At 31.1% G+C, this 23,672-nt stretch overlaps 1 protein-coding gene across 1 annotated transcript in view; it reads left to right on the forward strand.

Moving 5' to 3' along the window:
• The window catches only part of LOC108909903 (glutamate receptor ionotropic, kainate 2), a 120,874-nt gene that overhangs the window by 22,609 nt on the left and 74,593 nt on the right, over nucleotides 1-23,672 (forward strand). The window contains exon 3 of the mRNA XM_018714376.1: nucleotides 23,342-23,526. Coding sequence (XP_018569892.1) covers nucleotides 23,342-23,526 — 185 coding nt within the window. The remainder of the gene's footprint in view (nucleotides 1-23,341; nucleotides 23,527-23,672) is intronic.

Consider the following 23,672-nt stretch of genomic DNA (forward strand, 5'->3'; position numbering starts at 1 on the left):
TTAAACTTCAACTAATAATTAATAACTTTGTTTGAAACTTTTCTGTAATAACACCTAAAGTAGAACTAGTGCATAATGTAAGGCTGAATTTTTTGTGTTTACTACAAAAACAAGACAAAAAATGAACAGCGTTCTATCTACAGCCACAACTATTCAGGTCTTTTTATGTGACGTCGTTTTAGTTGCTGTAGTTTTAGATTTATCTAGAAATAAGTACACCACTGCATTGTATTTAAAGAAATGTATGATATAGTATTAATATTTTGAAAAAAGTACATCTGTAGCTGGTAAAGGTACCCTCCCAAAGTACTTTATATTATATTTATCAACTATCTAGTGTACATCCGCAAAAGAAAAAAATATTGCACTACAAACAGTTGTTATATTATATTTATCAACAACTATCTAGTATACATCCGCAAAAGAAAAAAAAATGCACTACAAACAGTTGCTTAATAGCCTTAGTAATTAATAGCTTGCCACTAAAAGTATTTTAATATTTTTTTACCATTTTTTTAATTTTTCTTTTGGAATCAATATAAAGAATACATTTTTATTTTTTTTTGTTTTGTAAATCAATTAAATTTTTTCGGAGACGCTATTAGACGACTTAGTAACCTGTTCTTTCAGTGTGGAACACATTGGGCAACTTAACAATAAATCGTTGTTATGGCTTAACAGATACATAGTTTGATGGCAGGAACTAAGTGTTTATTACAAGTCCTGGAATTAGTTGCTTGGAGAATGAAGCGATGCAGTAGCCAGATTTAATCTAAAATTCTAATTACAAGTGCGCCTGGCTACAACTCTATTTACCAAATAGTTGCTATTGGTGGACGTAGTTGGGCAAAACTGCGTATTAATTGCATGGAATTAGCTTAAATGACTATTTCGGCCGATAAATTGGAGCGAGATTTCCAAGGATATCGTGCAATAAAACTTAAAATTTAACTTCGGACAAACAGAAAAGTACAACATTGACTTTGCACAACCATTAGATAAAATAATTTCTCAAAATATTGGGCAACTGTTAAATGTTAAAGACTTGAGAAAAACGTATAAAAAACTTCAACGCAGCTTTCTGATCTAATATCACGAAAATCAGGGTGTCCAAAAATGGGGCCTTTATAATTAAACACATAGTTTTAGTCGAAGATGATTTCTTGACAAGGGTTATATTAAACTGAAAGGTAAGACTTCAGATGTCCATAATGTACCAAGTTCTATAGTGAAGGCTTGCATTAATTTTAGTAAAAAGTCAATTTCCAAATAAATCCAACCACAGCTAATTATGCTATTGTAAACAAGGACAAAACCATGCATTTATTTTGGTTCGATTGAGTGTTTATGCACATACATAACATCTTGTATTCTGAACTACTGCGTAACTTTGTGCAGCGTTTGATTATTCAAAGCGCGGGACACGTAGTTCGCGTGATAGGTGTAAAGCTAGAAGCCCATTCAAACAACCCAAGACTGCCGACAACATTGTTTAGTATGTTGATTAAGTTAGTGGTTTAAATCAGGGCAAACTGCGAAAGTAGGAGTGTTAGCAGCACTGCAACCATGTACTTCATCATGCATAACTAGTCGCGTTATCCAAAGTTTGCAGGAGCTTTGCAGTAACTTAGCGCTATCTCAGGGAAACATTCTCATGGTTTCGCGACAGACAAAAAAGAAACTGTACTGACATGTCGGCGGGACCGTAAGCGATAAGTTCCGAGTGCGGGAATCTAGTACTCTTCTGTATGACTGAAAAGTAACCAAGTTTAAAGTGATATCCTGCTTTATATACCTTTAGGAAGGTATAATAATAATGTGACGACTAGTACAGTCGAATAAACTTTCAGGTAAATGGACGCCTCAGGTCATTATAGTGAATATTTCTGCTACACTTTCTATTATTTCTAGAAAACTATTTTTGCGCTTAGCATATGTGAAAATGAACCCTAAAATATGACCAAAAGTAATATTTATCGACCCTTTCACAATCGGACACCTTTGCTTGTCATTTTCGTATTTTGACGTTTTATATAATTTTTCATTAAATGTCAATTTGAATCAAAACATACAACAAAAGTATAAAGTAACAATAAGTTGCGAACAACTATAATTTTGTGAATAAGTTAAATAAAGTGGTAACCCAGTGACGAAGAATTTACGAATACTCACACCAGACTTGCAAGAGGAAGCTAGCAATATTTTTCTGAATTTGTTACCTACAAAGTTAAGGCAACGGTACGAAAGGTATTATGAATTGTTCAATAACTCGAAAAGGAATAAAAAAGCCAAAAACTTAACAGAAAATGTACTACTTGCGTATCTATCAGAAAAATCAAAGATTGTAAACACAGGTACACCATGGTCTTAATTTTCAATGTTAAAAAGTACCTTTAAAGTCAAGGAAAATATTAATTTTGATAATTTTCATAAAGTTCGAGCATTTTTGAAACAAAATTCTGTAAATTACCCAACCAAGAAGTCCAAAAATTTTGACTCAAGACCAATGTACTAAATTGTTTAAGGAAGCACATGATTCGGAATATATTATGATCAAGGTAAACTAAGTTTTTTTTAGTAGCATTGCATTATAGGCTTCTCTTATTATGAGACTATATGGAGCTTGTCGTCGTAATGAGTTGTTGAATATGAATCTTAACCACATAGATAACAGAGGAGACATATTATTGATTGGTACAGTTCCACAACCAAAAAATAATATTACAAGAACTTTTACAGTCACAAACAAAACAGCTGATGAATTTAATCTACTTACAATATATAACAAATATGTTTCCCTTAGACCTCTACCCACACTCCTCATAATCGATTGTTTATTTATTACAAGAATGATAAATGCACAGTACAACCTATCGCAAAAAATTATTTAGCAAAATTCCAAGTAAAATAGCCTCTTTTTTGAAACTGCCTGCAACTAATACATGCATAGAACATTGCTTCCGCCGTAGTTTCGCGAAGTTTTACTAACACTTAAAAAATATGGCGGTTGGCGTTCTTCTGCAGTTGCAGAAGGATATATCCATGACTGCTTATCAAATAAGATTCACATTTCTCAAAAAATCCTGACAAACCCAAAACAAAAGTCTAGTTAGTACTAGGGAAAATAATACAACTAAAGTATTAAAAATTTCTTACCAAATAAATGAAATACAAGTTAATCTAGACAATTCCTATGAACCATCAACTTTATCTATAGAAATAAGTCATCATGTTGTAGCACTTCAAACATTTACCGAATGCCTACAATTCTGGTATTACTATCAATAATAATTAATTGGGCTCAAGGGTTAATTAATATTAATTATTATAATAAATAAATTCGCAAATTGTTACTACTTAAGCTTCTTATTAAATTATCTTTTTATATTTATAACATTAATGATTTTTGTTATATTTTTCCTTGTTTTGGTTTTCTTTAATGCTAGGCGGAAAACAGTAAGTTGTGTGTCATACATGCAGAACATGTATACAAAAACGGGTCTTTGACAATTTTTGAAAAAGTTCACGTAATAATCTGATTTACAATTATATAGATGCTACAATCGACTCGTATAAAAAACAAATATATTTTTATTCTGTTTCAAAGGGTCGATAAAAGCGGGGATTCAAATACAGATAAGAGAGATTTACCGTCGCTGACATATTTGTATCATTGTGTCGGTCCTTTATTGTAGGCACCCTTCTTTCGATTGAATATTTTTTGTGAAAGTCGATGTTAAATTTTAACGAATGGCTCGTTAATAATAGGCGCAGAACACGGCTGGTGCTTTGTCACAGAAATGGAGTGGCCGATGAAGCACTTTTCGCTAAAATTGGAAATATGTTGCTTGGTTGAAGTGTGCGGGGACAAGCGAATTGGAAAATGCTTTATTTTCAATTCCAATTTTCCGGCAATTTATTTAGGAATAACAAATAGCCGTACAAGGTTTGTATATTAAAAGGAATATAAAAAAAGTTAGTGTATATATGACGATAAGAAATGTATAGGGTGTTACAAACTTGTTCGAAGAGTAAACTGATCGAGATTCGTAAAATATAACTGTTTTTTTACAGATAGGTAAATTACTTTTGTAATACCTAGGTATTGATTTATCGCATTGATACAATGAAAACATTTTTCGAACTGCTGGCTCTACCGATAGCAAATTACATTTGAACAAATATATCTACTTAAATGTATTTTTTATCCTTTATTCTTCATTCTTTGTACAAGCATTTACATTTTTAAACTTGCAAAATATAACAACCCTAGCTTAGAATTAAAATTAAAATGAATAAATTTCAATTAGAACCAAAGTTTGGATGATCATTATAACCTAGACACAATGCAAATTTGCAGAAATAGAACCAATTAAAATGCCCAATTCCCGTACGTAAATATTTGGTACATTAAATTGTTGTGTATGTGTTTGTTAAATTTTCGAATAGATTTTATTACCGGTTTACAACTAGCTGATTTAATTTTCATGCTGTTTGTTCAAGTCGGTGAGGGTAACTCAACTTTGATTGATACCGTGAGCAATGTGTTAGTGCTTATATTAAACGAGTCTCAAATACATGTTTTTGGGCTAGAGTTCGCTTATACATATTCATTTAGGAGCGTAACAGTTGGTTTAAAAGTAGGAAACTGTAGGAAAATGCTAAACGTAAATAAATATGTTAATAACATCAGCGAGAATATGTTAATATCGATGGTATATGGAATATTTAGAACAGGTGGAAAATGAAAATTTTAATTCACTTGTTTGTAGATAAAACAGTGATTTACATAGTAGAATTTATCGAGTAGGCGTACGACTCTGTTGTCAATCTGTAACGCCCCCTTAAATTAAAAATCGATAAAAATATACAGTATGATGCAAATGTATGGAATAAATTCATTATTTCAAAAAAATCCTAAACACGTCAATTCTAAAATTTGAAAGGCCATCTGGTGATATGGGTACATTTGAGAGCCCTTGCGATTTCTTTAAATACAAACTCGGGTTGTCTAAGTCCTTACTTTATCTTCACAGCCAATCATGATTAATATTTCGATTCATTCAGCTTTTGTAAGCTTCACTACTAAATTATACTGATTTCAATATTTTATCCAACACTTGTATATATAATGATACTATAATTTCTTTGGTTTTAAAGGAATAATGTGGTCTATAAGTCACTAGTGAGTTATAAAAGTCATATCACTAGTATGGTATGACTTATAATCCACTACTGACTTATAGAAATCATAAAAAGACAAATGTTTGGTTTAATTTTCTAGTTTTTATTAGAAAATCAATTTGAAACAGTAATAAGTCAACAAATAATCTAAAATGCTACAAACTTACAATATACCTACTTATTAATATTAACATGGTAAAGTCGTAATTTGATGCCAAAGGATCATTGGAATCATTTTCTGATTGTGGTAAATTTATAGAACAGGTTGCCCCTTTGCTTGTGCTTGCTTCAGGAGTCTGCACGCCATGTATCTTTTTAGCAACATTAGGGATTTTTGATAGTTTATTAATACCAACACATTGACGTGTGCATTTTCCCTTTTGACAATTGCAAAATAACCTTTTATGCTGCATATTTTGAGGCCGTAGCTTAGAATATTTTCTAATTAATTCAATTGGATTAACACAAAATCCTTTGTTTAACACAGCGAAGCTTCTTGGTTTGTTCGTTTTTGTATTTGGAATCATGATGTGGATATACTGCTCTTTGTCCACTATATTGTTTATGGGTCAAATCCTCGCAACGGCAAGCGCCAAAAACTCCTAATATCAACGCCACCTAAAAACAACAAATTTAATAAATATAACTCAGTTAAACTATTCAGTAGAACCAACCTTATTCATAAGATGATCTTCGTCTATGATTTCACGCAAAAATTGTTCGATTTGTTCTCATTCTAAGCCCTTGGATTTTTTTGGTTGAAAATGTTTGTGCTTAGACTATAGAAATAGTCTTCCGAATTTAGAAATTTCAATGTTCTTGTAAACTCTCAAAGTTTGACTTCAACATGGAATATTTAGTCCCCAATGTGGATGGAGCTAATTTTGCACTTAAATTGAAAAAATAAGCCAACAAGACATCTTTAACTTATGCCGGAAAATAAATCAGAGTTCCATATTACCGCCATTTTCTGTGTAATTTAACACTAGCAGTATAGGGCACATACTTTGACGACTAATGAAAATATTTTAGTACATCACGCATCGGTCTAAGTTCAGAACCCTGAGGTCCTCTTGTTGCTGCTGTACACTGAGTCATTGCCAGCACTGATGTCTAACACTGCAAAGGACTGAAGAGTCCAGGGAACAAATGTTGACACCCTCGCACAACCGCGAGTTATATTTACAGTAAGCAAAGTCTCAGCCCCGTCTTGTGTTCAACAGAACTGTCATCATGGCACGTAATAAATATGTATACTAAGTTTAATTTGGCTCAGTCAACACAGAGCCAGCAGCGAAAGCATGTATAATGGCAGCCTTAATGAGCTCGTTAGTGCAGTGTATTAACCTCTCATGGTCTAACGCCACAATATGATATATAGGGAGAGATCAAAGGGCGGAACAGACTAAATGGGGAGAGCTCGCGTATGATATTGTTTTGCCTTGGTTAATAATCAACTGGCAAATACATGTCTATCCTAGTTCTCAAGTACCGCGATAGAACTCCTCTCTGAATACAAATCTTGACTCGGCCAAATAGAAACCACCTTAACCTCATACAGAGTGTCACTGAAACTGAGACTTTTCTTTCAACAGGGGTGTGTAGGTATTAAATAAATAATTTACTTCAATTTACTTAATTTCAAATTCATTGAAAACGATTTCATCGAAGCATGTTGTATTGACTGAAGAGTTTAAAAAACAATCACTAAAGTAACCACTACTGAGGAAGTTTTTGATTTCTAATAGAAGAATATCTACATGATTTTATCAACAGTAAAATCACAAGAACTTTTCATTGTATCGGATAAATTTCTCTTTGTAACGAAATAATTGTGCCAATCAGTAATTTTACAAGAAAAACTGACATCGAGCGATTTTGTCAAATGCCAGTTTTTCGAGCAAAATTACTGACTGGCAAAATGTTGAGTTAAAAAGAAATTTATCTATGAAATGAAAAGTTCGCGTGATTTTTGACAAGATAAATTAACGATCAAATATAAATGAACAACAAAAATAAATATCTTTATTTATTCTATGTGCACGAATAACATCTTTATTTATTCAAATTATTTGAAGGAACAGTTGTTAAATACACAGTTATTATAAATTGTTTGGTTTGGTGTACTGATTTCAATATTTTTTGTCTAGTTTCCGTACATATTGAATATTCCTTTTGATTTATTCTATTCGAGGTTCGTAAGTTGCTAATAATAATTTCGCGATGTTCAACGTCAATTTAAAGGTGCTGCTTTGGTTAACAATAAGTGAGAAACTGTACTGGAATGGTTTGAATGGTTGGTAATTTTATTATTTGTTATGTCCAGTCCAATTTTAGCTGCAGATTCTTTTGTCCATGTAGATATAGTATTAATTAATTATAGTATAGTATACATTCTTATACCAACCTTTAGAATTTGTGTTTGTCCAAAAGGGATTTGAGGTTAGAAAAAGTAGATCGGATGTTATGTTTTCGTTTCTCTTTTCTAAGAGTAATTTTAACATTGTAGCGGGACAAATACTTTTATCGTTCTTATTTCTTGTTGTATATTTGCTGTCTGGCAATTCTTTCGATCAAGCCTTGTGCTGTCTTTGAAAATATTGAATTGTATTCGATCCTTCCTGATGGGTTCCATCTTAATTTTTTTCACATTTAAAATGGTAAATTTTACAGTTTATAGCCTTTGCTCCCCTACAAGCCAATTCATAAGAAGCTATATGAAAGAATCTTTTCTGTAATCCCTCTCGTTCATTTATTCTATTGCTACAGAACATTTCTTTTCTCTGGAATAGCTTGTAATTCCTTTCTCTTATTGTTTCTTGCATCACGAGCTTCTTTAAAAGTCATGTCGGTAAAAGGATCTAATTTAATGTTATATTCAATGAAATATTTTTCTTGAATCATCTTTGCAGTTGAATTCCAGATTGTTTTGACTGCATATTCTTGACAGGAAACATTTTAAACTGACGTGCGCCTACTAAGTTAGTTTAGTTTAGAATTTTTATTGGTGATAAAAAGCTATGCAGCTTTTTGTCGCTGTGAAAGTGACAAAAACGTCACTATTATATACACATTTTTATATGGGAGTTAATTTATCGTTATAAAACAACTCTTTGTATGCAAACTAGGGGTATGTTAATATTTTATACTGCCCTCCCTAATGTGTTGATTGAATACCATTCTATATGGCTATTTGGCATTAATGTGGCTCATAAAATATTAACGTATCGCACCTTTGACATTTTCAGTGCTTTTATAGCTTTCACTGGACTTTATTCGTTATTCTCATTTCGTACGTTTTAAAGTTATCATGCTTCGCAATAAATGTCCACTGGTTTTGTGAAAATTGTCCATTTCCTTCCTAAAACGACCACTCGTTAATATCCTACGCGAAATCTCTCACATAACTCTCCCCCTATGCTTCTTCTGTGTGCAGCGACCACAGAAAGTCTGCAATTCAATTTGATAAATACGAAGCTAAAATCTAAATTGCTTGCTAAATTAGTTTGCTGTTGTTTGTGTTATGCGGAGTAAATATTGCTTCGATAGTCGCTCGTTACATTAAAAATTGTTTTTGATATATTAATTTAAAACTTAAATGTTAATTGACAGGATATTTTCAATTTCAACAATATTGACGCAGTGAAGACGAACATTTACCAGGGGAAGTATTTATTGGAAGCGGCCCAAAGTGCTGTTTCACAAATAATCCCCAAAAAATCGTCGAGACACTACGAGATTGCCTACAACCAATTCAAAGGGTGGCGTCGAAGAAAATTCGAAAAATGTCCGAATCGGTATTTATTGCGGAATAAAATTGTGATATTTGTAGTTCAAATTAATATTCTCATATGCGTTTTGCTACCATACTCTCATCAAAGTGACCTTTGGTCTAATACCAGCTTGCACTTATTTCGGACAACAATAGTCGCTGGACAAAATCTCATTCATTGAAACATATATTGAATCACTTGAAAACCATATTTAAAAAGATGATAAGACAAATTCTTCTAATTACAGGCAGACTAGTCTGTGTGTATGTCTATATGTCTCAAAGTTTTAGAAGGAATTGTAGTTTCACATATGGAATAATGGAATTTTCATTTTATTCACGTTACAGCATGGTTTTGTACCAGGTCCATCATAACAAATTTATTTGCTAGCCTAAATCATTGATCTGTTGTCTTGGACTTTGCATAATCCTTTCATAATAAAGTTTCAATAAGTCCTTTTTAAAACTAGACCATCTTGAAATTAGTGGGCAAGTACTCACATGCATCGGTAGCTATTTATCTAATAGAATTTTTTCAGTTCGTGTTAGTTCTGATTATTCTTCCCTCTATTACGTCTACTAGGGTGTGCATCAAGGGTCCGCTTTGGGCCCAGTGCTGTTCCTTTCATGCTCATCTGACCTTGATGATAAACTATTCCGCTGGTAATTACTGTATGGCGTTATTCCGAGTAATCTTAATTATATCGAATCCTTACCTTTCTTATGAGCTTGATATGCACTTCTTATTTAATGATATCGCCGTACCCAAAGCGTGTCTAAAAATAGTTGCTACAGTGCAAATGTTTGTTTCAATAATAACTCCAAAGATATTTAAAATACAAATATGAAAAAGTGGGTCTTTGAACTGGTGCCGAGACTAGGCGTCCTATAAATACACTCTCGGTGGGGCATTTGATGGTATTTATGGAAATGAGATTCTCAAATGAAGAGGAGAAAGAAAGGATGACGGGAAAGTTTTACTAGGGGGAAAATTAGAATATCAAAGGCCGTCTTAACCCGAAAGGCGGATGCTGAGAGCGGATGACGAGGCGACTCAGACTGCAAACTACCTGTTTAATAATTACTCGGGTTCGGTCTTTATCATACGCTGAATAATGCAGCAACTACTCCACTACTTAACTTTGACTAAACTAGTGAAAACTTCACGTCGAGCCAAGAGCGCATATGGCGAAATAAGTAAATTAGAAGAAATAACAGTTATTTACTGTGTATGATTTATATTACGGTGTAAGACGTTGATCTCACACCATTACAAGACTTCGTTCGTCGCAATATTGATATATACATTCCGTCGACGTTGAAATAGGTTTAGAAATTAAAAAAACTCGTTCTAATTTGAAATGTCTTTGACTTTACTGCTGTATTCTCCACATTTAGGGAAAATAATTAAAACAAAGTTCTTTTTTTCTCTTTTGAAGGGTCAAAAATCCACAAGAAGGAGATGGAGAATTTTTTTACATAAAAGACCCACTTCATTTTTAACAGGGAAATCAAATTTTAACACATTTATAATCCACTAAATAAAAAACCGTTTTCAATACTGTAATATTCACTTTACTAACCGAATGAATTAAAAGTAATCGTCTGGTAAATATGTATAAACTTTCTACAATAATCATAGTTGTTCTGGGAAAAATTCAAATCTGAATTTTCTTCAGGATCTTATAACTTAACTCATTTCTTTTTATTATGTCTATTCAAAAACGGCAGCAGCTGTACATGCAAATTTAATATTTTAAATCATGGAATATTAAAAGCTTTTATTTGCACTAGATTTAAAGAAGCTTTGACTTTATAGTCAACTTATTCATTTCTATTCTACTTAGCAAACACTAGAGAGAAGATTACTAGATGCTAAATGTAGCGACGAATTATCTGAAATTGCAGCTTTTTCTCATCCAGTCGTTGACAAATATACTTCCTCAAGTGTATTTAGTCAAGACGTCAAGATCTTTTTTTCGTGCATTCTGAATAAGAAGGTACCATCAAGCAAATTTAATGTATTACGCAATATTAAAGACGTGCTGATTTCAAGTTTAATGCCGGAACTTCAAATTAATTTTGGGAGGGTTGTATCAGAAACTTCTCGGTATTAATACCTTAGGTTTACCTTATTCAGTTTTGAGGCTTAGTCGAGTAAAACTTATAAACAGGGAATGTTAGTAGGTATTTTGAGAAATGTCACAAATGTTAAATTCAAATTTAGTTTTTTCTTATCTATCCTACATAAAATACAAAAAAAAATTAATTACTATACCTGCTTTTCTACATATTGTAACGAATTGGAAATGTACACAAAGAATCACGAATGGAAAATTACCTGACCGAACTTCGGATCGTATATATAAAAATTAACTATTATTATAGCAACAACAAAATAGTATAAAATTGTTAATACAAAGATTCTGAATATAAAACCAGTAACAATTAAGGATATCACATAGTATAAAATTAATAATTTTAATTTAATTTACAAGTACAAAATAAATTTTTCAAAAAAATGCATGACATCGACACTTGTTAACACTCAGTACACTGAGAAAACAGAATTTAAACCTAGAGTGACGTATATCAAATAAAAGCTAAAAATCTATAGATGAATCTGGTATACATATCCTGGGAAGACGAGTAATTGCCTAGAAGATATCTCAATTGAACTTGTTATAGTATGAAATTTTTTATCAATTGTCAAATTAAATTATAATTTTCACAAATGTCAAAACTAAAGTTGGCTTTACAAGTACCTGGAGATGACCTATAAAAAAACATAAAATAAGGAATATTTTAATAATTAGTTATAGAATTGTATGTTAAAATAAAAGGACATTTGTAAAAAATTATATTTGTCATAAGGAGTGTAGTGAAAAAGTGTTGTTAAAAAAGGACACCCAAGGACTGAAAATTCTGTGAAGGGACTTTAAGCAAAAATAGAACCAGAATAATCCAGAAAGGATGAAAAACAAAAGTTTATTGATTGGTTACGGCTTGGGTTTTTGGAGACTGCAGAGTAGAGTCGCAGCTCCAATAAATTTAAATTTGAACAAGAAAGAAATAGTCAAGTCAGAAAATTAAACTTACCAGAAAAGTTAAAAGTTTGTTTGTTCTCAAAACCACAAGAAAGAAATTTGCCATCGAAAAGAAAATTTCCGTTACCAGGTGTAAGCAGTCCATAGAGGTTTCCAGTGGACCCATAAATGGTATGCAGGACATTCCAACAAGGAAAAATTCAAGTTAGCAAATACCAGGTACCTAAAATAAAAATAAAGTGCACTATAAACAAAACAGATAGCTATAACCTATAAATAATACTTTTCTATCGCATCAAACCTAAAAAAAATTTTGCAGAATAAACTATAGAACTTACCTGAATAAAAATATATACAAGCCAAACAATCATATTTCTAAAAACTACACAAATTCCACGAGCTCGAACCAATTTATCAATAGGGACAGCCATGTTTAATTAGAGTTGAATTTTCTGTCAGTAAATAAAAAATTATGCCCCTGTAAGATAGGCAAAATACAATACAAAGAGACGTATTCAAAATTTAATAGTTTAAATTAATTGCTAATAAAGTAAAATTTTTCTTGAATTAAAAAACAATCCTTGTATTGTATTTATTTGTATTAGATTAGAAAAGACAATAAAATTATAAAATATTCTTTATTATTGTTGAGGAAGATATTCACAATTTGAGTTACAAGTTGCAAGTTTTAAGTCAACCCACAAAATTTTGGAATAAAGATTGTATTAAAGTTTAATCTCTATTTTTTTTGGTGTGTTGCATTGTACTTGTTTGTGTATTAAAATTAATACCTTTTTCCTTGCCAGCTGATGTTATATACTTGTTTTATTATAATAAAACAAGCATCTAACATCAGCTGGCAAGGAAAAAGGTAAAGTACAGGGTGAGACAAAGAAAGGTTTGTATTTAATAGTCAGCAGCTAACCAACAAAAAAAAATATTTACACAAACAAAACAAAGAACACAACTTTGGCAAAAATTATATTTCACATCAATATGTAGGGTGTTTATACAGTTAAAAATTCTTGTTATATTGACAATAGTTAATCAAAACGCAAACATATTGAGAAGTGCTGAAGTCGAGATGTTCTGACACATCATTTTCTGACATTTTTTACTGTAATTTTAAGGTAATATTTTGTTGTAGAGAAAAATTTTTAGACTGGGCTTTTATCAAGACATATCTCTCATTAAAAGTAAATCTCTAAGTTCATAAACTTTGTACATTTATGAGAATTACGTGTGGAAGATCTTATGTACTTTACGTGTTAATTTGAGCAAAAATAAATTTGTCTTCAATAAGGTTCATTTGAACAAGCTAAACTTTGTCTGTATAACTTTGACTTCTGTTGCCATTTAGTGAGAAATGGCGGTGGCGGTAATACTAATGGGTACGGAAACTAATGTATACAAGTTGTATTACATGCAGCTGGATGATGCACATTCCCACTGTTGTCTACATTGTTAATATCGTTAATTCATGGGGAATGATACTCTCCAAATGAATTAATTACACTTTGTGGCTACGACACCTCTTGCCATATCAATTTCAGTCTCTGAGAAAGCGGAATTTTTACATATATTTTGTGAAATATTACATCAAAATACAATAGAATAAAATAACGAAACACCGAAGATCAGGTTAGATTTCTGACTTCGACTAAAAAAGTATATAAAATAAAATGGAATCATTCAAGCTCCCGTCAATTCAAATACAATTTAGAGTACCGAAAGTATAACTGATTTTCAGCCCGTTGAAAGTTACTAGTCAAACTTTTATAGAACTAGGCTAAAGTAGAGTTCAAACCAAAAAACTGTGGATTTCCAACTGTCGACGGACTGATAATCTGTTTGAGTTTTCCTAACTCCCTTGTTGGACATGTGTCGACGTATTTTCCTAGAGTCCCAATACGACATTTTTCAAAGAAATTTATTCTGGTTTGTAATATTTCTTTATTTAAGTAAACAGCTACTCATACGATTCCAATTATAAGGATAGAAAACCATTGCTCACATGATAAAAATGGAGATACTAAAAAAATTATAGCATCATGCCAACAAAAGAACATTAACCAAAACTAATTAATATTCCCACGAACGTATACAAACATTGAGAATACATACATGCATAACCTTAAATAGATCTAATGATTATTTGGGACAATATTTGCTAATTTTGTTTTTGTCATTGCATTTATTAAATATTTCCGATTCGCATTCGAACTTAAGGAATATTCTTAACGATGTTGAAAACTGTTAAAGCTCAAAAAATAATTCTTAAGGTTTTTTTTAATCTTTTTAGAGTTTTTGAAATACTTGAAATAGTAATTTCTCTTCTTCAATCTCAGTTTAATCTCGTTTAATCATGATGAATGTTCTTATACCTAAATTAGTGGCATTAAAATTAGTAAATGAAAACTTTAATTATATCTTTTGAAGACCCTAGAGAAGAACAGGAGGTTTGTCACGAAATATTGGTTTAGAGAAATACATATTAATTTTAAAGTTTGAACACTCGTGTTGATTTGTGAGATTTTTAATAACAACCCCTGAGTTTTGTTTATGTAAATCAGCCTTTAGCAACATTAATTAAAATTTAACAAACTTATAATGTCAAAAAACAAATAAACAGCGAAAAGAACGTAATAGATTGCAGAAAATTAATTGAAAAACGATACATTTCACATATAGCAATATTTTAAAGCCTTATATTTAGCCAGTGGATAACATTAAATAAATATGGGTCGTAAATATTTTGGAAAACAGCATTTTCATTTTGTTTCAAAATAGCTCAAGCTGACTATGGTAGTTTTTCATAAGCACATAAACTTTTATCTTGAAAATTAAATCGAAAACTTATATTTCGCGACATAAAAGTAGTTTTATGTATGTGTAAAAAGTTAGGAGAATTATATTTTTGAATTATAACTTTTATACATACAGTGAAAAAACCAATTTTTATCAAGTGGGACTACATTTTGTAGCACCCTCTAGAGTTTAGGTAAAAACAAAGTAAGAATTCGTTTTTGCCATTCCAAAAAACCTCAAGAACTCAAATTTTTTTTGAGATCAATATTTTACATTCTGTTTGTTTTTAAGTATCAACTTTTGGATCACGCTCGCATTATTATGTCATCAGACAACTATTGCTCTGTCCTATTAATTTCGGGACATCCAGTATATAAATAAGTATCAATTAATTACCATGAAAATATTCACTAGGTATTATTAAACTAAAAGTCTTTTCTGTATTTTCTTTTTAATTTCTTATTTTTCTCGATTCTTCGCTCAATATGATTGACATTTAGCTTTCGCCCCCTAACATTTGTCCATTGAACCAACCAAGCCAACTGTCAGTCTCTTATCTGTCCAAAACTTTTTTCGCCAAGCTTCTGATACCGGTCACCAGATGTCACCGCCTTTCTATTTATTATTCTCGTAAAACATTATCATAGTGAAGAAAGTAGAATAAAAAATATTTTAACACTAATGACGTATTAATTATATGTGCATTTCTAATAACTGCGACAATAAACTTCGTGATTATGGTTATGGCATAAACCATAACTAATCTGCTGTGTTAACAGCACTGGTACAATAAGTACTTAGTGCAATTTAATGATAAATGTGTGTGCATGTATGATCCTCCATGTCGTCCAATTAAAATTTGTTGTAAGCCGCGTGCGTATTGATATCCGCCATTTTAATGAGATGGTAATGGAAACGGCATGCTCCTAAGGGCGATGCATAACAAAATACACCATCGGCGCCGGCCGCTAGTTCAAACTAATAATTTTATAAATATGCAAATAATGCACAATTTGTGGTTGATTTGCATGTATTTGTAAGAGGTTACCTGTCCGTAAGTGCCATCAAAATGCAAAGATCACTGGAAATTATACGAGGGTAAACATGAATAATAATGTAATCTAAAATGTGGGTGCACCTTAAATTATTATGGAAAAAACAACGAAATACACTTAAAAAAACTAAAACTTGAATAAGGAAAAGGAAAAAAACTGTTAGAAGAGTTTTCATTTTGCGTTTTTAAATACAGAATAGTGTTATGGGAAGTTTGCTTTTCTTATATGTGTATTTATTGTGAAATGAGATATAGATAATTCAAGAGAATATAAATAAAAGTTTTTCCTTCGAATAAAATATTTTCTGTATATTTAGGAAATAAATTATTTTCCTTAAGTGTGATTTCTCTTAAGTATTCCAGAAAACGTTAAGCAGACGTGTTATAGTCATACTCATTCTTTATATTTTAAACGCTACCTAGCTATTTTCAGGTGAAACATTAAGAATGACTCCCTCGTTTGTGACAGACTCGACATTTAAATTAAATTCAGTGAGCGAAGGAAATTAAGTTATTTTCCGTTTACGTTCCCTCATCATCTTAAAATCCATGCATTATGAAAACATTTTAAGACGTATTTACTGAAATTGATTTACCCACAGGAGGGCTAAGTTACAGTTAATTTTAGATCTAATGACACAGCGTTTAGTTAACTACGGCAAGAAAAAATATATCGGTAGACTAAATTATAAATAAAAACAAGAATTTAGAAATGTGCATTAAGGTTAAGTTGGGTTATACTATGTGAATTTAGATTTGTTTCAAAAAGCAAAGTGTAAATTTTACGTATAAATCAATTTTTTGTGACTTTATTTTGATTTTTTATACTGTTTATAATATCGATTTCACTGTAGTTTAAAAAACAAAGCAATATCTTACACAAAAAGTAAAAATGTTAATCAATTTCTATAAATTTAGGAAATCCCCAAAGAAAAGATTAAAAAAAATCATTTGGACAATTTTTATAGGCTCTAAGCGTTTTTGGGACTTAGGCAAAGTTCAGTACAGTTAATATTGATGATTCTTATGCTCTTCGATAAAGTTAAATGAAGATATACATAATTTACACAAAGTATTTTAATTTATTATTTAGTTACTTCGTTATTTATAATAGCTCGAAAACAAATTCCGTTTTCTTTCCTATTCTGTTCTTGTTGATCACCATTACCCTCACGTCATTAAGCAATATAATTTTCTTTGTAAATGCAATTATAGAAGCAGCTAACTGCAAGTTTGATATGGCTGCACGTTCTCACATAGCCAGTTTTAGTGAATTACGACTTTGTGGTCTAATTCGCCGCGTACAATTATGAAACCAAACGTATTTGCAACATTTGGTACGCCAGTAAGTTGGAGACCGTTTTATCGAATCTATGCGAGTTTAGTCTTGCACGTAATAACGCTGGTCTTGGCGCAATTAAACTGTAAACAAGTGTACAACATATACTAGGAGCAGATGTTGTAGTAGTTCGCGAAGACTTATTCAATTATTTTGGACGAGAATGGGGTTAAAATCAGATTTCGTTAAATTGTTAATATAACATATTTATTAAATAATGGATAGTGTAAAGAGTCAAACATCGTGAGACTGAATGTTATAACTTAAGGATGGAAACTGATGCATTTCTGGTTGCCTAAATTATACCGAAAAATGGTAGAAAACAGCCCTTTTTTATTCCAATATATCTTTTTAAAGCAATGGAAGAAAGTAGTAAAATTTCATATAACATTTGGCAAAGTATAAATGAAGACAGTAAAGCAAACATTAATTGGGATAGGTTAATAATTCGTGAGAAATTAATTTCTAAATATGAAGGTTTTTTTGGGACTTTTACAAACAAACAATTATTTCTTCATAGTATTGTAGAATTATGCAATTTTTTATATAGTTGTCTTTAAATAACTAAACTGATTAGACTTTATTTCATAGTTTGTTCACCACTTTATTATTTAAAAAGTTATATTGGAATAAAATTATTAAAAAATATTCATTCATGAATAGCATTATCTCCGACTTTTAATTCGCTTGATTTGTAATAGATGTCGCACTAGTAAAAATTTATTTATGAATGGACTCGGGTTATTTTTAACGAACAGCTGTTGTATGTGGTTAATTTGGTATAACCTGATTCTGAATTGGTAGTCATGGTTTCTGTTAATTGATACGTAAATATTTAAAGAATGTCATGATCATTTTAGATATATTTTTGTATAAAAGTATATAAGTAACAGTGCAAGTCCATACTATTATATAATTTTAGAAAATATGAAATATAAACAATTTTTAGTTTATTTAAAACCATAATTTATAATTAATATACCTATATTAGTATCTACGGTTAGTGGATAAGAGGGAAAACATTTTTATTTTCTATTCTACTAGAAAAAGTAATTCGTGACAAAAAATATTTTGCTTTTTAATTGAATATGTTTGTCATGAAAAACTGTAATTTATATATATACAGGGTGATCAGAAATTTAACAAAATTAATAACGTTGAAGAATAAACTGCTTTTGTTTTTGATAATATAAAAAAATGTTAATAAGAAAAGTTGTTCATAACGGAAAGTTATGTTATAATTACGATTTGTGAATAAAGCGGCTTACTTTGGTATAAACAGAAATGGAAAATATTATATTTTTAATAATTAATATTAAGTAATTCTTGATAAAAAAAATTCGCATATTAATATAAATAGAATTTTAATTGTGAATATACATAATAATGAGAAAATATAAAAAATATGTACGATATACTTATTTTGTCCAAAAAATGTGTAAAGAATTATGTACAAAAGGACGATTTGAGACTAAATTTTTTTTATGAGAAATAGGTATTCAGTTCACTTCACTTGAAAAAATAGTTGTAGGTACTTTAATACCTCCAATATAAACAGAAATTCTGTGGAACAGTGTAGTTTAATAAATATGTAAATAAATGAAAGTAATAAAGAAATAAATAGAATAGGTACAGTAGAACAGGAAAAAATTTAAAAAATCATAAAATAAAATTATTTCTTTTTATTAATTTGAGCTTCTATAATATATTCTGGATCCATACATCTTTTTCCCTGTGGAATATTTTTGTATATTATTTCTGGTAGTATACAATTTTTATAAAATTGTTCCAAATTTGTTGCCATTGATTTTTTCCATAATTCTTCATCTTTCTTAATTTGTTCTACATAGAGCGGGTTGTTTTCACCACTATAGGTATATTACGAAATAACATATAGACTTCTTCCGGTTATATTTAACTGTCTCTGTATCTGAAAGTAAGAAAAGAATTTTACCAGATAATATTTGTTATAAACATAGATAATTATACATTTTTACCTATTATGCTTTTGATTTACCATAATGATATATCTAGTCATATATAGGGTGCCACAATAGTGCGATAAAGTTTAGTATAACTGCCTGTAGTAGTGATACGAAAAAAGTTACTTGCTCGGATTCACATTTTATTATTATTTCCATTATTCATTATTTTCAGACCGAATTAAACGTTCAGAAAATCTTGTTTTTGGCCTGAAGATTTTGCCCTATACAACTATAACTGAAAATAATTATAAACTTTGTCACACTATTGGAACAGCCTGTATGTGCATTGCAACGACAATATGTCATATTTATATTACGGCTAAGTAAGCGGAAAGTCCATTGTCGCATATGTAATTTTTATTTTCAAATAATCAAATACAATATACCTACATATTTATTTTTAATATCTATTATTTACTTGAATTTAGTACTAAGTACAACTATGCCTAGCAAATTGTAATACTTACTCTGTTAATGTTTTTTCCTTCATATAAAAAATAGTAAACTCCACAAATAAAATATTTCGCAGCCACAACGCAACAATAAAAGATAACAGCTCAAAGATCCATACAAGAAATAATTACATTCGCACCTACTCTGGTCCGAATCCATATAAGTACTAAAATGTAGAAAATAATATGAAATAAAACTTTTAGTTGGCTGCAAATATTATAAATTTGTATAACCACTTGCCATCCTCCTTTTTTGTAAATATGTACATAATAATATGTAGAAGATAGAAAATAGAAATATTTTCAGAACAAAAAACCGGCGGCCGCAAATTGGAGTTTTTATTATTTTATTACCCTTCTCTTTTCATATGCAATTATGAGATAGCAAGAGAGTGGGATGGACGTATAGGCCGGACAACTCATTGTGCACGTGTGCGTGCACCTGGCATTTTCTCGTTTTTTTTTAGGTGTGTTTTGCCGGAATTTGAATGAATGAAATAATCGTACTATTTTTACTATAAACGTATTTCCTGTAGCGACATCTATATGAATATTGTAGTACTTTGTTAGATAAAACGGGACTTCAATTTCCGTTCTTAATAAGAGAAAACATTACTTACGTCATATTTTTTTGCTGCTGTTTCGAATTTAATAGGCCACACAAACCGTTCAGATAATGCATCCCCACCGATAATAAATCGCCTAAGCAAAGCAATAGAGAAAACACAAGGAGTGATAATGAGTTGGTGACCCTGAGATCCCAACGCACGTACGTCCCAGTGCACACATTACTTTTATCGGGATTTGAGAGTTAACTCCGGCGACAATAACGCCTAGGAGTCGCTGGCTGAGCTTTAATTTCCGGCGCCGTTTATTTTTAATCGGAGAATGGTCCGGGCAATGGTGCGATTGGATGTCAAACGGCAGTTTGTGGAAAATTCTATACCTACAAACATACAAACAAGAAGAAAATAAATTAAGAGCATTGGTACTTTTTAGCGGTATTAAAATCACAAAAAACGAGAGCAGAAAAGCCTGATTGAAAAGTCGATTTTACTGCGATGGCAGGACTGAACTAACTAAATAATAGATATTGGTTGCAGATTTTCGTGGTTATCCTTCTATTTCTATCGAAATTCGCCTCTCTGGTCCTAATTCGTCATAATCCTCTACGCGTAAACTTTCGCGTAAATAACTATTCATAATTTGCAGGATACATAAATTTTCAGCCACCAAAGAGTAAAATGTAGATCAACGATGTACACAGCAATACATATTTGATTAATATAAATGGAACCATGTCTGCCAGCTCATTTCAAAACGCTCGATCTCCGTAATTTGAAAAGTTAACTCATTTACTATTTGCTCGTGATATATTACATTTATATGATTAACGTAATTGATATAAATGAACATAGTCATATATCAACGAGAATTACAGCGCTGTTCGTTGATTTATCAAAGACCGACGCTGAAAATATTACACATCAGTAAATATGTAATGACCTAGCATACAGCTAATGAATTAAGTTATATAAAAAGTAGGTTATTTGATCGAAGTTTAAATGGACATTGAAAAAATTGAAGATGAGTACCTATGTCTTTTTAATTCATTTTTCTGGATTGTCTGAAAGTAACTAACGTTTTAAATCCAATTATTAATATTTAATAAGAAAAATGTTCTCAAATGTTATTCAGTAAGTAAGAGTAAATAAATAAATTGAAAATTAAGGGAAGTGAAAAACATTTCTGCACTCCTCTCTGAGGACTTATAACTTCGAGCAGTCAATTTTCAGGGAAGAATCACGTCCTTTTTTGCTCTTATTTATTTAAACTCTGTAGACACAAATTGTTGACATTGTGATTCTAATTTTTATGAAGTGATCAAAGAATGATGATTTTTATGAAGTGGACTACTATCACGAAAAAGTGTATTTTAAAAGACGTAAAGGCGACGTAAATTAAACGAATCCTACAGTTAACGACTGTTTCGTTATTTTCAAAGCGGCTAACTATTCATCTCAAGACAGAATATTTATCATCAATACAATTAAATATGCCCGAGCAGCGCTGAAACAGATAGACAGTATTAATCTCCAGGAATGGATGTCTTCTCATTAATACTACTTCCAACTTTTGTGGAGTTCTGAAACTTTATATCAGCTCAATAACTCTTACTACATCTTTCCAAAATAAACTCATCTATTCCGCACTCGGAGTTCTTAAAAAAGGATTGTGGAAGGGAACTGCGAAGAGATAATTAAGACCGCTCATCAATATCTAAATTCGGTGGTGTTTTTAATCTGATTTTGTGGATGCGGAATCTTCAGAGCGTCTTTTCTAGGAAATATATTTGTTCAGAGCAAAAAAACTTTAGATTAAGTGCAGCTCTTGGGACGTATTTTACCCTCAAAAATAATACGTTTTCTAAAGTGTCGAATTGCATTACAATCTTTATTTTCAGACACATCTATCGCATAAATAAACTCAATCGAATCTGTGAAACTATAAAGGATACATTTTCTTGTTTTAGAGTGTAGGTAACTTATTTTTTGTGACTTAAATGAAAAAGAAATTTAATAATTAATAAAATTAATTTACCAAATTAAAAACCATTTATATAATTTAAAAGTTATTTCCTGGGAAGCAATTTATTCTCTACTAAATTAAGTTTACTGGATATAGGCGTGTTTCACTGTCTGGATAAGAAGTAACATTTGGTTCAAGAGAAAAATAAGCGCTTTGCATTAAGTTAATTAAGACACTTCTCTTTTAGTTGTTTTAGTTTCCCCAGACCGGATATTGAAATTTTAACTTTTCCTTCATTTTAAGTAACTAGCAGACTGAAAGCAAATACTGCTACAAAAAAATCTCATTATCGTTCACAATTAAGCCACCGTTTGTAATGGCAAAGCTTTAAAGCAATTTTTATTGGTAAAAATGGGAATAATTTTTTTCTTCTCATATACGTACTATGTGAAAATAAGGATTTTCTCACGGTTTTGTCTGTATGGGCGTGACATTTTTTCAATCTAAAGATTAAATAACTTCTAGATATGAAAATTATATTACTGTATCTACGAAAAAATATCATTTTAATAAGGAATGACATTTTCTCGTAAATTGTACAACAAAAAATTTACGATATTGTGTCTTTCTTCCATGGATACGAATAGAAGTGAGTAATATCATTTCTCTCTCTTTCGCCCTAAAATATACGACATATTTTAGGGCGTAAAATATAAAATTAACATTTATTAAAAATGTAGATAAATTAATCATACGCAGAAAATTCATAACTAAAAATGTTTTCATAGTTTTATTTTATATGTTTTAATATATTCAAATATCATCAATCATCAAATAACGTCCCCATCCATCCACGTCCCATTTTACCGTTTCCTAAAAATAAAGCATGTGAACATCCTGTACCATGTAGCAGAAACATTTTAGAATACATTTACGAGAGAAATTGTTTGCTTACTTTGTCGAGAGCAATCACCCGTTTGTATCAAGCGCCCCCTCGTTTTCTTTGTGTGCATTATACATTGCTTAAATTATCATACTTGAAAAGCTTTTTGTCTACGGCCGGCGCTGCCAACACACGCTCCTCTGATGTCATAGGCAAAGAGCGTTCAAAAACTATAAACGGCAAATCTTTAAAGGTAGCATGTCCCATGAATTATTAATTCTGTTCCAGTCTGCCACTTGCTCCGCACCGGAGTGGCGGCCATCTTCGGGCCCCAGTCGCCCCACACGGCCAGCCACGTGCAGTCGATCTGCGACACAATGGAGATTCCGCACCTGGAGACTCGCTGGGACTACCGACTCCGCAGGGAGAGCTGTCTAGTCAACCTTTATCCCCATCCCACCACGCTCTCTAAGGTACACTGATACATTTATATCTCATACACCTACTTACATAATTTTCAAAAGTGTAGCGAAAATTATGAGAATGCTTTATTTGAAAGTGTAGAGAAACTCATGAGTATTGTATTCGAAAGTGTAGCGAAAATTATGAGAATGCTTTA

This window comes from Anoplophora glabripennis, unplaced genomic scaffold (assembly GCF_000390285.2).
Source record: "Anoplophora glabripennis isolate ALB-LARVAE unplaced genomic scaffold, Agla_2.0 scaffold27, whole genome shotgun sequence".
Lineage (NCBI taxonomy): Eukaryota > Metazoa > Arthropoda > Insecta > Coleoptera > Cerambycidae > Anoplophora > Anoplophora glabripennis.